General features: G+C 39.3%; 1 protein-coding gene across 1 annotated transcript; it reads left to right on the top strand.

Annotated features, from left to right (window-relative positions):
* Positions 1 to 7,099: 7,099 nt before the first annotated feature.
* GRXCR1 (glutaredoxin, cysteine rich 1) lies at positions 7,100 to 17,178 on the top strand (the record flags this gene model as incomplete). Its single annotated transcript, XM_010134061.1, has 3 exons — positions 7,100 to 7,339; positions 14,838 to 14,903; positions 16,999 to 17,178. Coding segments are annotated over 3 exons (486 nt in total), but the record flags the coding sequence as incomplete, so codon positions are not given.
* Between the last annotated feature and the right edge of the window lie 530 nt (positions 17,179 to 17,708).

The following is a 17,708-nucleotide window of genomic DNA, read 5'->3' as shown; positions in this document are numbered from 1 at the left end:
TCGTCTGCGAAGCCAAGCCATGATGATGATTCATTTTGAAAAACACTTATGTTCTGATGAAGTGTCATGTAGGAATAAATTGAAACATTTTGATGATGCTTTTTTACTTTAAAAAAATCCTTCAGAAAGTATTCCTTACTTTTAGTATACAGTTTGAAAAGCTTCTAAAATTCAAAAGCTAGTAAAAGTTTTTCAGTCTTGCATAAATGAAATGTTTAAATTGATTTTTTTTTTGCAGGACTTCTTCAGCAAGAAAGTCAGAGCTGTTTTCTTCCCTTCTCTTTCTTAGTGAAAAATAAAAAGAAGTCCAATGCTCTTTGTGGTCAGAAAATTAGTGTTAGACCGTAATTCTTCTTCCCACTCCATTGCTGATATTAATTCAAGCTATGAGCTATGCAATATCAGTTTTGAAGTGAGCAGCTTAACTCATGAATGTTGCAGTTATCACGGAAGCATCTCTGGTGCAGGGTTTGTAAAGCCTCAGCCAACTTAGTGGACTACTTAGTGGGTACTACTGCCGGTCCGATAGTATCTAATTACAGAGCCAAGGGGTGCATATTTCAGTAGAACACTGAGATGTTGAAAGAGGATATTCAGAGACAGAGAAGGGCATATCAGCCATTGATTTAGGTCACAGAAGCAATTCACTACCTCATGAATAACATTAGCTGAATATTATATATGAACATAGTAAAAACCTTTAAATATCTCATATGATAAAGCTTGGCATTAACATTTCAGCTTTTGCCAAAATACTATACCAGCTTATTAATCTTAGCAGAAAAAAACCCTGCTTTTGCTAGAATACAGTTGCTCAGATAATGCAAAGTACAGAATGGCTTTGGTGTTTTTTGTGTTTTTTTTTTTTTTTTTTGCATTTGTTTGTACTTGAAAAGAACTGAGTGTAAATTTGTGGGTGATGCCACCATTGAAATAAATTAGGCATGGAGATGAATGTAAATAGCTATTCTTTTCATACCAATGAGGTCAAAACAGGTTTATGCCTTCTATCCAAAGAGAGGATTAAAAAAAAAAAATAATCCCGTGGCTCTTTTTATAGAGTTGTCATAGTTTTCATTTGCAACCAAATAAAAATGAGGTTAATGTCATGAATATTCCTCTTACTGCCGGGCTTGTCTGTTTACTTGCTTGCAGACACAGTCATACAAAAAAGTTTTCAAAAAGAAAATGTTACCACTCTTTTACAAGCAGTCAAGTTACTCCCCAAGGTCCAGCAGTGGTTCTTACCTTCTTTCTACCACAAGTAGAAAAGTGGTGGCTTGGATCTCATCCTCTGCTCTGAATTTGGCCAGATTTCAGCTGTGCTGCAAAAATGTTGACGTTATGAGTTCTGGTGCAATGATAAAGAGCCACTCAAAGCTGGCAAGGCAGACTTAAAAATGTCGTGAAAGATATTAAAGAAAATCTATAGCCCCAGGAAATCAATTAATGACAAATATGGTGAAGATACAATCTAGTATTATTATTCAGTAATTTATTCTATAAATTCCCTTCACAAATAGGAATGTGAGTGATATCTGCTCAGACTGGGGAAACTGGTCAGTCTCAGGGTAGCTATGGGACCAGTGGAGAAACGCGGACTCTTTTTGCTGCTACTTCAGTTACAGCTGGATCCAGAAGCCAGGAATAAGATACAGTGGGGAAGATCTGAACCCAGAGATGTCCATGGGAGACTTATGGCATACATATTTAACTGGCTTTCAGAAGCACCACGGAAATACCTGACTGTTACACTATATTTTCAGAGCTAATAAGAAGTCTGTTATTGTCGTCATGGCAGCTGTTAAACAGAATAGGGAAATTCTCAAATAAATATTTTAGTAGTATGATTCCCAAATATTTCGTATTTCTGCAGCTCCAGTAATACACAAATTTTTTTTAAAAAACACCCCAAAATGTTGAAGCAGCTCAGGTGTTCACATATTCTGTAATCCATTTGTTCTTGTACACTTACACCGGCTATCAGGATGTTGTATTTCAGTGATCTCAGTTTTATCATCTACTTTGTTTTGTTTCACTCTCTGTCTCTTTTTTGTCATATTTTTCACATTTTTATTTCCACTTTTAGGTTGTGCTATTCCTTTGTCAGTATCCTGACATTTTGGGTTTTGGTTTATGATGTTTTTGGTTATTTCTGCCTCTTCAGCCATTTTCAGTTCTCTGCACCCCTCCATTCTTCTTGCTCATCTGCTTGTTCTATTAAGCCTTCCCTTTTATTCTCAGCAACTTCTTCCTCTGTTCTGCAGTCTCCCCTCAGAGAGAGCCTTAAAGGATGATGATGACATCCTTCATACTGTTTGCAGAAGGATGGTGGAAGGATAGATTTCCCCCGGTTGTACACGTGCTGGAGAAGTCTAGGAAAACACTGAGTCAGGTGCAGAGTAAAAGACCTTTTGGCTTTCTCATGTTGAACCATGAACAGGATTGAACTGGTGCAACAATTACTTTTTATCTCTAGACTGAGAAAAAAAAAGGCAGCTGTTCCTGAGTCACTGAGAGTGGTTTCTGTGTCATGAAGGGATGCAAGTCATGCAGGCTCCTGTGGCCTGCTTGATGCTTCTAAGCAAAATGCAAGCTTTTCAGGCTGTTGCAGTAAAACAAATACTCTCTTTGGACATGTGGGGAGATGGTAGCACTGTGCTGTTCAACTAAGAGCTGTAAATGATGTAGGAGATTGTTACTAAATCAACTTTCTTTCTCTGCGAAACCTTAAATCACTTCCTTGGCAGTCTTTCTACATGAAAAATTTCTCTGAAGCACAGTCTTGGCCCATGTGCATGTGGTTTTGTGAATCTGACACAAAAGTTGCCACCTCAGGCCAAATGATTTCCTTAATCTTCAGATTTCAATGAGAATCCCACTCAAAGGAAATGAAGGAAAATACTCAATGTAAGTTGCTCCGTATCTCTTGGTTTGTTCATCTGTCCCAACTTCCACAGCCTGAGTATAGTTTTGTCATGCCTATTAACCAAAGAATTACCTGTTTAACTTATGTGCATTTGTGAGTTATACGAGATGATTCTAATTGGAAATTTGTTATGCAAAATTGTAAAAGTTTATTTTCTAAGATGTCTTTCTATTAATTTGTTTACATGACTTGTCATTTATTATGCTTTTGCCACAGTTCCAACCCAGAAAGGAAAAGCACAGTGTTCAAACATTACTCTGCTGATTTACTTCAAGAGCATATTCTAGTCACCAAGTATTACAGGCTGTAGCCATTGAACTGGGTAGCAAAATAACAGTTAGCATACATTCTCGTTAAGGAAAACCCTGTAAGCCTCTCTTGAGTTTGTCTTGACTCCTGTTTTTAATTACTGATGTGGTTTCAGGCAGGTGAGAGGAAGGATTTTACTGGTGTGATAGTCCTGCCAAAGACATTTGCTGTGCATTTGTAGCCCAGAAAACAAGGTGCTTTCTAAAATTTCCCTAAAAATTTACTTAGTTTATGCCCTTGAAACTTCTTTGCACGTCAAACCAGGGTATTCCCTCACTGCCACATTGGGAAAAAATAAACGAATAAGCATAAAAGGGACTCTGCTCACACACCTTGCACTTGATATCTTTCCAGATCACTTTACAACTTTCCATTTTCCTGACTCTTCAGCTGCTTATTTGTATGCTGCAGGGACACCACAGTCCTGATGCTTCACTAGATAATGACTGTCTGTATCTATGCTGTCAGCCTCTGTCGTCTGGGAACAAACAACATTAGAGATTAAAGCTATGAAGGAACAAGAATTTCCATTCCATTGAACAGTTTTGCACTTCAAAATGTATTTTCACTCCAAAGAGGAGGAAACAATGAGTATGTTAAATTATCTTTCCAAGGAATATTTTTAGAACCCCTTTTGGTTCTGAAAAAGATGATCACCTCTTCCTTCCAGCAACCCATGTGTGGTTGCTAAAATATTTGGCAGTGTTTATGTAGAGTACTTGTCTTCTAAGTGGAGGATGAGCTAATCCTGTCACTTGGGATGTGTGAACAATATGCTGGAAAAGAGTCAATGCTGCAGTAGCAGTATAACATATTTTCAACCTAGAAAATAGGCTGGACAAAAGTACCCCACTTTTTTGTGACATTCGTTCCTAAAACTGAACTTCTGACATCCATTCAGAGGAAAGTAAATACTGACCTATCACAACATCTTCCTTCCCAGAATGGGAAATGGAAAACTGTTACATTACATACGTTTGCAATTACATTTCCAATGATCTATAAGTGATCTGTGAAACACAAGTGTTTCTCCTGAGAACTTTTCACTGAGTGTTGAACCTCGTAAACACCTTTCTAAGCAGAATATGCTTTTTGCAATGTCTTTTTTGGTTGCATTTGCGTAGTAAGAGAAATTATGACTTCATTATGTGGTAAAAGCTCAAACCAGGACAAAGATGCAATGGCAGCTGCCCAGTTTTACAGCTGTGTCTTTATAGTTATTGCATGACATCATAGTTAAAAAATTATCTCTTCACCCATTAAGATTGATACAATGTGTTAGAGGTTTCCTTGCTTTTTATTTTCTAACTTGTGTTTTTACTGCTGAAATAGTGAAATATACACCCTCCAGGACTCCCGTTCTTGGCAGGCCCCGGCCGCCCCATGCCTGGGTCTGATGTCCGGAGGTAGAGCAGTGACTCTTTCACGGGCATCCCCTTGCCGTGGGAAAGGAGCTTGCATGCCCTTGTGAGGTTGAGAGCTGTGCTGGGGGTGGCATGGGCCTCTGGTAGGGTCTCCCAGGCCAGACAGGTCTCAGCTGAAGGGTCAGACAAAGTGTGCCCACGGGCAGGATGGGCTCACTAGCCTTCGGGCAGCCGTCCTAGGAGAAGGACAACTCTGACTCCAAACCCGGGCAGATGGAGCTCATTTAGCCTTGTAAGGCTCATCCATCATCTAAGAGAAGGATACTCTAACCAAACCTACGACCTGAGGACTTTGCTGTCACCGTCCAAGCTCGCCAGGCCCTGGCAGATGAACCTCAGGTGTAAAGGGTGGAGCCAGTTCTGCGCACGCTGCGCCTCACCTAAAAAATCCACCGTGCAGGCCCGAAGGGTGCACTCATCGCTTGCAGTGAGCGTGGGAAAAGCCCTTCCCAGATCTTTGTTCGCGAAGCCAAGCCACGATGATGATGATGAATGAAATATAATTTTTTTAATATAATGGATAATTTTAATTGCTTGTGTTAATATAATTCTATTTGTCCATCTCCCAAAACAAGGAAGTTTCAGCTCAAACCAGGACAGCTTGGAAATGCCTTAACACCTTTTTAAAAAGCTAGGAAGCTTTTTAGAGGTGAACATTTAATGGAATCACAACTTTTTATTATATTAACCATAGCAACAATGCCCCAAACAAGCCACTTGTAAGGAGGACACAGGGAAAAATTTGGATGACTCCAAATTTTATAGCAGTCAATTAAAATCTTCCCAAACAATTACACACCTACAAGGTTGGCACAGGTGGCACAGCATGAAAGGACCTTGCAGCAAACCGGACATAGAAGCAGACACTGTAGGATAGCAGGGTGCCACTGGTTATGGTGGATTTTCACATGCTTTTGGAAGAGTTTGTCTTTCTTTCCTCTATAAGAATCCGCATCAGTGGTCTCCCTTCTGTCTTGAATAAGGACTTGGCATTCCTTTCTAATTCATGCTGGCTTCAAAACAGTTTGATGTTAAAACTTCTATTCCTCATCAATCTCATGCTGCCATCTCATCTTCTCTGTAGGTGCTTGTTTCCACCAGGTCAGCTGCATGAAGACAGTCAGATTTAGGCAGGGCTGGATCTGTTCGTACAGTCATTTTTCAGGGACTGTTCAGGTTCACAATCATGCCAGAGGGTGTGAAGTACATGTGTCACAACAGGTCATGCTAGCAACGAGCCTCAAACCTGTTCACCTCCTCCCTCACCCTTCTGCACATGATTTATTTGTTGCCACATCTCTTCATTCTTGAAAAGTTTGCCCAGGCCCTTCACAGAGAAGCAGGGAAGATTGTCCATTCCCAATCTCTAAAAACTTGTACAGCAAGTGGATTCTGATACCTATTGTTTAAATCACAGCTACATTGTGAGGACAAGACTTTGACTTTAGATAAAGGGACCAAAGAGCACAGGCAGGATAAAGATTTTTTTAACCATTCATCTGAACTTAGTATCTTTGTTTAGAGCAGTAATTCTCAGGCTATTTGAGAATGTGCCTCTCCCTCTCTTGGGCAAATTAATCCCTGTAGTATTTACACTCCCTAACTGTTTTCATCTCAGAAAGGAAAGATGCAGTATAAACTTTTACATGTGAAGAAGTGGGGTAAAAAGTAAAACCTGAATTGTAGTACGAAACATTTTACAGTCAAGAGAACTGCCTCCCCTAGCCACAGTGGGCTTTGAATCAGACACTGGACGCACACACATGCACGCAAGCGCACGCACTCATGCACGCACGCACGTGCACGCACACAGACACACTGTACTTTTTTTTGTTGTTGGTTGGATGTTTAAGTAATTTGACATGGTTGCACAGAAAAATTAGGTATACATCTGTCCCCTTTGCAGTCATAATGTAGTTCAGTGAGGAGAGACCTAAAGTGTTCTGATTTAATGCTGGCTCATGGATGTGATGAACCTTAGCTTAGGCTCCCATCCTTGCTTAAAGGAGGCTGTCAACAACACCTGGGCTAGCAAGTTTAAACTTAGTCTGGGTACTACCAGATTGTTTGTGCAAACATGAGTCACTGTTATAACAGAATCAGATATCAACAAGATGGTGGTGATTTATTCACATTTGGAAGTCTGCCAGGATCTAAAAAATGTCTGTTTCTTGAAAATGTTTAACTTGACTCATCATCTCTAAAACTTTCAAAAAACCATAAAGTTACACCTTACTTACATAAACAGCTGAAATTGCCTTAAGCTGGTTATTGCAAGAACTTAATTTCTCTCCTTCCATCTTTACATTTGAAAGAAGTAGAATGCTGGATTGTGTTTTCAAGATGTGAATTTATTTTGCTTGAATAATATTTTTAATGAAATTATTACTTGGAAGATATTAACATCTTAATGTAATGGGAACTATTTTTTTCCCAGGTATCAACAGTGCTGGAGTTTGGCCGCATAGTAATTTATACTACCAGCCTTCGTGTGGTGAGAACCACTTTTGAAAGATGTGAACTGGTTAGAAAGATCTTTCAAAATCACAGAGTTAAATTTGAAGAAAAAAACATTGCTTTGAACAGCGATTATGGAAAAGAACTAGACGAAAGGTGCAGGAGGGTCTGTGAAGTTCCCTCACTCCCTGTTGTGTTTATTGATGGCCATTATCTTGGGGTAAGTAAAGCATGAGCTTATGTTTTATTCTGCAGTATGGAAGAACAGATTAAAATCTTGATGAATGAGAAACAGGTTTTTAGAAAATTGCTTGCAGTGCTGGAATGGTGGGAACAATCAAAGACAGAGGTCCCTTTGTGGTATGTGCTGCACCAATCCACACTAATAGGTTTGAGCTGAAGATGCAAAAGCTAGCCGGGGAGAGGCTATCAGGAGGGGAATAAGAGGCAGTAATGCAATCTAAGATATCCCATGTTTCTTAAAAAATAGCTTATCTTTGTAACTGAAACCGTGAAAATCTGGAAAAATGGTTTTTAATTCTTCGTGGGAAGCTGTATGTATGATTGACCCAGGAAGATGAATACACATAGTATAAGCCTCTCATTTAGTAATATCTGTGTTGAATATGAAACTAATAGCTTTGGGTATCAGACCTTAAACATTGAATCTTCAATGATGTTGTCTGTATCAGTAGATAATTGATTTAGGTGCAGAATTGGTTAATAATATTAAAAAGTCTAGCAGTAAAAGAGGGGGAAAACCAGCCCAACTCTGCAAGACAAACTCCAAATGGAAAAGTATAATCAGAATCTGTAGTCTGGTACTCTGGGTCTAAAAGCTTGCTGATATTGGAAATCACCTTTTCATTAAGGCCAGCCTGTACTTTCAACATGTGTTTCTCAGAAACTGAAAAAATCAGAGTTTAAAAGAAAAAGATTCTGGAAAGTGGTTACAAACAAAACAGTTTGAGAGCTCAGAGAAGGTGTTTGTCTTGAGTGATAAAGAACTAGCAATTAGCACCAACAGCAAGACTGTGATTTGTGAAGGGAAACTATACTTAAACACAGTGGGCTTATTTTGTTTGTACTGCTTAATGCTTTCATTTTCACAAAAGATTTAAGTAATGAAATGAAATGTAATTGGCAATCAGGCACAACTGATATTTGGCCTGTAGAAACACTCAAATCCCCTTTCCCCACTTTCTCCCTGTCTCCTTTCTAGCTCTCTGTGTGCTCTGGACGAGGCAGACTTCCCAATCCCTGTAACAGATGCATTTACTGGCACAGGGCTCTCCAGACCACTACAACAACTACAAATTGAATATTAGCAGACAGTGATTTTTACTTCATCATAGAGGTTACTTTTATCAAAAACTTGAGTTGGAGAGTTCTATAGACAGCCAGGAGCAAAAGTGCTTCATTCAAAAGCAGCTTAAAGTTCAACAGGATTCAGACTAAGATGTGCTCACCTAATTATCGGGTTAAAAATAAAAGTAGTGAGTTATGACCAGCTCCAAGAAAATCTCAGTATTTGTGTCATCAATTTATCAAAACAATTCAGTAAAATACTGCAATGGATTGAATAAGTTATTTGCTCAGCTGTAGGTGAAGCCTGATTACAGTCATCATGGTATGATAGATGGCCCGTTAATTCACTACTGATTTTTTTTTTTCTGAAGATAATGGGAAACTTGTCTGTTGATATAGAAGCAACAGTGTAACAAGCCATACAATCTCATTAAATCTATGTAAGTATTGTATGAGATATGTTGAAGAGGTATAGAAAGGAAGGCAACTGAATTAGTAAGCTAGCTCTTTGTGGGAGAGACAAATCTAGCTGTCTACCTACCTGCTGACAGGGAGTCAGCAGGATTTACCTCCTGTAGGTAAAAAAAAAATTAAGATAGAATTTGGTATTCTGGTTAACAGATGTTTATTACAGCATGGCAACTGCACTCACATTGTTTAATAGAAGGAAACAAAAAAAGTATTGATCGGCTAAAAAGCAGAATAAATCAGACTTGGGGGACGTTTTCTTTCTTCTTTTTCTATTTTTACTTAATTATTTGATCAGGCACATTGTAGTTAAATGGAACAGACTTTAGCTCCAGAAGAGGGATAAAGTTCCACTCTTCCATGTAAGAGTTGTATTATTTATGGAGAATCTGCTCTGTGGGCAGGGAGCAGTCCAGGAGACAGCTGCTCTGCTCACAGGCAGCATCCTGGCCAGTCCTTTGCTCTGCCCATGTGGCTGTCCCTCACCTGCGCTCTCAGATGTTTCTGCCCTCCACTGCTCTCCACTAATGGTCATCCTACTGGAGGGCACTGCTGCTTGTTTCAGCATCACTCTCTACTGTGCTTTAGTTGAGGTGAACTAGGATAGGAAAACCAAGTTCAGTGTGAGCAGAGCTAACTCAGGCAGCCCGAAGCATCTTCCAACAGGACCATGGCAGCTGGCAGGCCAATGGGAAAGGAGAGCTCGGGGGTGAACCTGTCACTACCACTGGCGAGGGACCTTTGACCACATACTCTTGTAAATCTGACAAAAACATTAATTTATGGCAGGTTTTATTTCTCTGTCTTAATGTAGCTTCGTAAGAGAGGTTGGCATTTATTCTTTCAGGAAGAGAAATAAGGAGGGGGGCACTTTGCATATTGAGAAGGTCTGGTGATAAAATATTCACCCCCCCGGCTATGTCAATGCCTGGTGGATGAGGCACATTGCAAAGACAATGGATCGGTGCCTCCAAAGGCTGTAAGCTGGCTGGAACCTGTGCTGGGCTTGTGTTTCATTAAAATGCGATTGAGAACTAATTACAGAATTTGGTCTCATTGGTAGCAGTGGCCATTTCTATAATGCTTTTATGATAACTATCTTCTGATATGCAAATACAACACAGAAATCCGGAAGCCTGGTTTGTTGATAAATTAATAATTCAGTATTTTTTTTCTTTCTCTTTTTCTGTCTTTCTTTTTAAAATTCTGAATATTTATTTCCTGGCAAATCCCTTCCTGAAGTAGGTTTCATGTAGCAATGCAAAGTAGTATCTATATTGAGCCATGCACCTTTCAATGAGTCATCAAAAGAAAAAAAAAAAACACCCAACCCCTAATTAAAATTTGAACAATTTTGAAAGGGGACAAGTTTATTTTTAGTGAGATAAATGTAACAAAAGCACCAGAACGCAGCATATGTGCATTTGATAGAGTGTACCATATCCAAGCTGTTCAAAAGCATGGACAAGATTGTTAGAGCACTGCAGGCTGCGTGGATAAATCTTCACCACAGCGTGGAATTTATCATTGCCTGCACAGGGGGAATGAAACAAACCCGCGACTTGGGCAGAAACAATAGAAAAATCATATATAGTTCCTGTCAGACCAAGTCATGCATGTTGCAGTACAGCAGGATTTTTAATCTTTCAATTCTTTCAGGACCGGATGATTGTATTTCTTGACACACACTGTATGAGTGTCAGCCTGTCAGGAAATTGCAGATTCTTTCTGCAGCACGCTCTTTACCAGCTGATCTAATCCCTCCTTTCCACCTGAGCCTGTCTCCATCTGAAATGGAATTATGCCATCTGCTGGGACACCAAAGCAGGATAAAAAATGACGTTCAAAAACCGGAAAGCCACACAGAAAGAAAACGGGAGCATTCATTTACCCTTTTACAAAAGCACTCAGGATCGTCAGAGGTTTATGTTATACAAAGACCCACTGTGCTGGAAAAGGGATGCACGTAAAAAAAGGCCAATAAAGTCATCCTGAGTAAACACATTACCCCATGCATAATGGGTTTAAAATACATTTATTTTATTTTTCACTTTAAATACGTGATTGAACTCCAGTATTCACTTGTCATACATACCTACTTGAATTTTTTTCAAATATGTGTATTCAATATTTTTTTCCTGGAGAAACTGTTTCCTATTTATTTTTCCTAGCTGTGATGAATCCACAACAGCATGAGATTTATAAAAAATTATTTTATATTACTCATCAATTACAATTATTTCCCAAGAATGATGAAACTATTTATGTAACCAATATTTTGAAAATACCTATGTAACATATTTTTTTTTTGTTACACTAGAATTAACAGTTTACTTTTTTCTGCTTTCAGTGGCCATATATGACTAGCAGCTCTCAATTGCTTCCATGTTCTGTTAGAGCAAACTCATTCCCCTTGCATTGACTTGACATGGTGGATATAAATATCTCTGTAGCAGTAAAATTATGATGTAATTACTGCATCGAGTTATCTAACATTTTCCCACTTGTTTCCTCTATTTTGGAATTTAACACTTCAGGAACAACAAGATTCAATTAGTCTGATAACTTTTTATACATCAACCTTTCAGTCCTTTGCATATCTAATCCAACATTTCTGTCACTGCACCCTATACTGCAGTGACGATTTTCTAAGTTTATGGGCAGATTTCCAGGCATTTAATCATACCCCAACGTGGGTCTGCTGCAAAAGGGCAACTCATTTTAAGGGGCTGAAGAGCATGTGAGCTTTGGGCAGAAATGGGGTATATACCGCTTGTCTCCTTGGTAAACCGCAGTGAGAACACGTGGCAGGTCCAGTAAGGGGAGACATGTGGTTGCATTCTGCCGCCTTACAAGAGGCCTCGCCTGTATAGTTAGTAAAAGTTTCTTTTTAAGCAAGTGATTGATGCAATATATCTGCACAGAAGATGTGTCCACAAGACATGTTTGCAGCGCCCTGCTAATTTTTCTCTGTGTATAAGGAAGGATGTGGAAGGGAGGCTGTTTCCCAAAATCAGCAGGTATTCTAGTACTGCCAAATGCAGAGCCAAGTATCTGTGTGTATTTCTTGATGAAGAATTACATCATGAAAATGGTAATGGGTTACGTTCAAGACAGAAGAGCAACAGATGGGTTTAGCGACAGGACAGAGCTGGGGCAGTAGGAAATGTAATGGATCTTGGATTTGCCCTAGTTCTGCGATTAGTGGGGCAACACCTGAAATATCATGTTAATTTCTGGACATTCTCAAAAGAAATTTGGGAAAATATTTTTAAGAATGAAAATAGTCTAGAAAACCTGCCAAGTGATTCAGCCAAGTCTGTGGCATTCTTTGCCAAAGAAAGGGCAAAGACCTGACTGTAACCGCTGGGTTCCTCCTCCGTGGCAGAGAGCTATTGAAGTTAGTGAATCAAGGATTCACAGTCCGGTGCTTTGAAATTTAATTGGCTACCAAAACTGAAAACTCACTTCTCACTGCTGCTTCTCTAAACGTTAAGGCCACTGTCCCTTGTTCTCCTTACGTGAATCTTACGAGGTACAGACTTGTTAATGTTTCACATGTGGGTAATTGTGGACTGAGCATGATCTAGGAAGAAAAGAAAGACATCACTTCACTTTCTGATCAGGAAGCAGCTATTGGACTTATTTAACAGCTGCTCTAATTACTCTATTAATTACAGACTCTGTGTGTTAAGGTTCACAGATCCAAAGGGAAGGTTAACCTCTGCAAAGTGTCTTTTATTCAAATTTCCCTTGAGGTAACCGTTGATCAGAAAAGACATACTGAAACTCTTAAAAACGTTGTCAGCCATTTGTACATTTGTTTTTTGATCTTAAAACTATAGTAATGAGGCTTTCCACTTTGAAGGTAACACAGCTGGCTGACTGGGTGTCATCTGAAATATAAATCCTTTAAAATATGAACCTATAATGGGAAACCTGTCAGAGTTTTAATCGTTCTGCTGTAAGAGCCAGTCAGCGTTACCATACAGCATCACTGTAGCATGGGACAGAAGTCAGAGGAATGCCTTTGCCTGCTGTTGCCGCAGAGAAGAGATCCCTTCCTAAATGGAGGCAAATCAAGGCTTGTCTAGCTTAGGGAATTTGCAGTGCTGCAGTCACATCAATAAAGCTGCAAATCCTTAATGTCTTTGCATCAGACGGCAGCGCAAGCTTTGTCTTAAGCTGCTGCAGTGTATGCAGTCCCAGAGCTAATACCCTCTGGGCCACCTTGGCAAACCCTTGCTTTATTGTGCCAATCACTTGTACTGTCTGATCCGTGTGAAAGCAGAGAAAGGCCAGCGGGCAAGTGTAAACTGGACCGACAGAGTGCTAAAAGCTGCCCTGCTTGGGGACACAGCGAGCCTAACGCAAATGTCGAAGCTCATGATCTGTAAGAGAAGAGTCAGCACGAGCGTGGCTAATGAATCTGAGTCTCCAGTCATCTTCTGTGACTAATTAACCACAACTAATTACCTTGTAAGATCTTTTTAAAACAAAAGTCTCTTTGAAAGTGTAGCACTGTAAGAGTAGCGTTCACTGAAAAAGAACACTTACTAAAATCCACTAAAATATTTATATTTTTCTCTTTCACCGAAATGAAAATCATCAAATAGAAAGTAAGAAATGCTTCTTTTTCTGTACAAAGCCAGAGAAACAAGACTTTCTGAAGGGAAACTGATCTTAGGGTGCTGTACAAAATCCTTTGCAATCTTTTGGTGGCTCTTAGTTGGCTTTTGGGCTGCAGACTGGTAGCCTCTGCAATCTCCAGCCACGCACTGTGATTGGCTGGACACTAACGCATACGTTAATGACACACACATGGTCTCCAGGAGCCTTTTTGTACCTCCCAGTAACAGGGGAGAGCAGTGCTGGGGCAGAATGCCTTGGCTAACTGTGGGCAGCTCAAAGTAACAGCATGTCTGAGCTGTGTCCCAGGATCCCACCACACCTCAGCTGTGTACCAGCAACCCACAACACCTCAGGCCTGTGCCAGCATCACACCGCACCTCCCAGCTCATGCTAGAAGCAAACCCAAAGATGAAATTTAACAGTGTGGGCATGCAGGGACCAGAAAACTGGGGCAGTGCCATGGCATCAACCCACCACCTGGCCTAGATGTGGCCAATAGCCCTTAGCAGCAGATAAGGGCTGTGGAGTTCCCTTCTGTGCCTCAGTTTTCTAAAGTTTTGTTGGTTTCTTCTGTAAGTGTTTGGTAGTATTTAGTATTTGGTGAAGTTGGTTATATAAGTGAAGTATAAGCATCCAAATGCGGTCCTCTAATTAGAAGAAAAGGGAAAAAGAAGTTTACATAATCTTTGACAATAATTTTGCCTGCAGTAATCTCTTAGCATCTACTTACAGGAGGAAAAAAAAGAAAAGCAATTCAGTACCACCTCTGTTCAGATCACAGAACCTCTCAGAGGCCTAATGTACTCAGACGGAATTGTTATTCATTGTTGTGTCTGGCTTTAATGTTGTTACAGTATTTTCATTACCCTTTTTCTCCTTGTGCTATGCATTAGGCATATTATGTCATTGCTCAGCTGACAAAATATTTGAAATACAATTTCCTCCTCTCATTTTGCTGCGTTCTCTGATGTGTTGTATATTCATATAATTGTAATTTTTGACATGGTAACTAGATGTATTTTTAATTCTGTCAAGAAACATACCCTGTAAAATCAGAATTTCCAAGCTATGTCACCTTTCACAAAAAGGCAGTGTGATATGACTTCTGATAATGAACTTCAGGCACTACTATCAGAACTGTGATTAGATATTCATCTCCTTCTAGCCTTCCTAAGGTTGACCTAATTATAAAATAATTTATGCAAGTCAAATTTGTCCTCAGGCTGTTTAAATTTTCAAAGCCAAATCTTCTAGTCCTCTCTGTTTTTTCATGCTAAACTGGCTGACCTTTTTCTTCTTCTTACTAATAGGGTGCTGAGAAAATTTTACTGATGAATGAATCTGGGGAACTGCAGGATCTCTTAACTAAAATTGAGGTAATTGTATATCTGCAAATAAATATAAAGAACGTACACTGAATATTTGTAATTGAGTACATTTTCTTTTTTACCACTTCCTTTGCTTCTCTTATAAACTGATAATCCCAAATGCCGCTTTGTTTTTCTTTTTGGAAGAATGATATCATGGTATCACAGCCCATTAAGTTTGAGGAAATGTGAATTGCTATAACATCAAACCAAAATGTGCATCTCTATTTTCTCTTGATTTTACCACAGCAGGAAAGGCAAGTCATTTTCCCTTTCCCATAACTTTTGACATCATCTTTGGTATTTAACCTTCATCATGCCATGGGGGAGTCAGGCCTCTTGTGTGGGTGCTGCACCACTTCCCTATGTAATGCAGTGAACTGCTGGGAACCTGCACAACCACATCCTGGCCTGACCTGAAGCTGGATATCTACAAAATCTGGGCAAGTGCTGAAAGTTTCCTGTTACAGCAATTTGCACAAATTTCACATTACAAGTTATCACTCCTTTCTCCATCCTTAGTTTGCCTTGTGCAAGTTCTGAAGTTTTCTGGGAAATCTTGCCTTTTATTGTGAACAGTTGATGCATCCTCCCTGACAACACTCGAAGCGTGGGTCTGCTCCCACAGCATTGCTGTAAGCTGGGATCTCCACCAGTCATCACTTCTCTGCTGCTCTTGTGCTGTTGGCTGCTCAAGGCATTTTCTCCTTTCCTTTGACTAGCCTGCAACAAAGATCGTTTTGAGGATATACGTGTCACAATGTTTGGGTTATATGGTTAGCTGTGTCCTTAGAAGAGTTATTTCAAAATCACCTCTAACCAAATTAAGATAACACATAAACTTCAAAAGTACGTAACATCAACATTAAAAATAGAAAATGAGGATATGATATTTGTAAAAGACACTGATGAAAGAGCAAAAGAAAAAAATACTGTCCCTGGAGAAGTTAATAGTAGTAGGAGTATTTTGCCTGATGAAGAATGGAAAGTTTATGAGCTACAAGACAAAAAAAAAAAAGTGCCTTTTTTGTACTCTCATCTGAGTTGTCAATAGATGAATGCTATTAGTGGCTTTGTAGAAATCTCTTCAGTTTTCTTGGTGAAGCTACAAGAGGGACTGTGTTGTCTGTTCATATTTTAGTATACTCTGGCAATAATTTGTGACTAATTTTTTAGTGATGCATAATTCCTCAGACTAACACTAGCAGGAATTTTATGGATTTTTGTTCTTCTTTTGTAAATAAATCTGTAAAGTTTTTACTCAACAGTGCAATGTTAAAGCCACATATCTGTGCTGTGGTAAGTACCCAGCTTGGTGCATCTTTCATTTCTCTGATAGAGTCGTTAAATAAACTAGCAACATGTTCAGCAAGTGAAACTTAAAAATGTCTTTGAAATCTCTTCTCTGTTGTCTTTAATTCAATACAAAATAGAATAAAATTATTGTTTTACTCAGGAAGTAGGATAATTGAGGGAGCCTAAGCCTTGCTTGCCCCAATTTTCTCCAGGTATAACTGTCCAATATTGTTGATCTTCCTTCTTTACATGTAAGGCTTTAGCATTCTACACCCATACATTTGACTACACTAATTATTTCCTTCTGCCTGTTTGTCAGAAGCTATGAATTGTTTTTTGATATGATCAACTCTGTTATAGGAACAGTATGCTGAAGCACGAGCATGCAAACACTAAAAGTCAAAACATCGTAACATACGGCATAGAAAATATAACATCAACATAAACTGCCCAGAGCTTAGATTCAGTCAATTGCAATACCTCCTAGAACTGATCTAGACTTAACTACATCATAGTAACGTATGCACGCTATCCTTTAGCTAACTGTTTTTGCAAGTATAAATGCAGGCTACTAAGGTATAATGTGACTGATGAATCTGCAATCTGACCATTGCATGTATGTCTGACCAAAGGAAGAGGCAGATGTACTGGTCCTTCACCGTGGTATTCCTTGGGATGGGGTGGTGGGTATTGCTCAAGATGGGAATGAGAATGTATATTTTCAGCTATCTCGGAGCCATCATTGTCCTGGAGCTTATGGTGATTGATAAGGTAATTTTTTGTCTTTTTCACATTCTTCTTTGAGCAGAGAGTCCAGCATCCTCAAGAGTGCCTCTCTTGTGGGGGCTTTGGTTTCCTGCCGTGCTCAGCGTGCCATGGGAGCAAGATGTCTGTGTTTCGGAACTGCTTTACAGACTCATTCAAAGCCCTCAAATGTACCGCTTGCAATGAAAATGGGCTACAGCGCTGCAGGAGCTGTGCAGGCTAAGAATAGCATATCCACATGTATAAACTGATTTTATGATACTGCACCAGTTTGTAATATGATTTTTAAAAATTAATCTGTTTATCCAGTTCAATCAATAAAAATTCATTTGTAGTATACTTCTGCTGGTTTGATCATTTCAGCCATTTAAACTTAGGTTGATGACCGTATAACGAACACCGAAATATAGCTCAAGACCAGTCCACTTATCACTTTCCTGAACAGTCACTACAGCTGGATTCTGGCCTGAGTTCTAGTGGCAACAGAAGAACAGAAACATTTCTTAAAAGTCCCATGAATCAGCTTTCTCTGTTAGTACTGCTATGTGTTTGGTACTAACCTATTTACCTTTGTTGTTAGACAAAGTTACATAAACATTTGACCTAGCAGATGTGGATAAGCATTGTTGTACTATCTCAAAGCTTTATGATCCTACATATCACATTAGATCTTACAGTGATGAAGTGAGAACATCAGATTGCTTTATAAGTTGCATACAAAGTAACTGAGAATGAAATTTCCGCTTTTTCAGC

The sequence above is a fragment of the Buceros rhinoceros genome, unplaced genomic scaffold (assembly GCF_000710305.1).
Source record: "Buceros rhinoceros silvestris isolate BGI_N320 unplaced genomic scaffold, ASM71030v1 scaffold6284, whole genome shotgun sequence".
Classification (NCBI taxonomy): domain Eukaryota; kingdom Metazoa; phylum Chordata; class Aves; order Bucerotiformes; family Bucerotidae; genus Buceros; species Buceros rhinoceros.
Note: the sequence above shows the minus strand (reverse complement) of the source record. Positions and strands in the feature narration are given on the sequence as shown.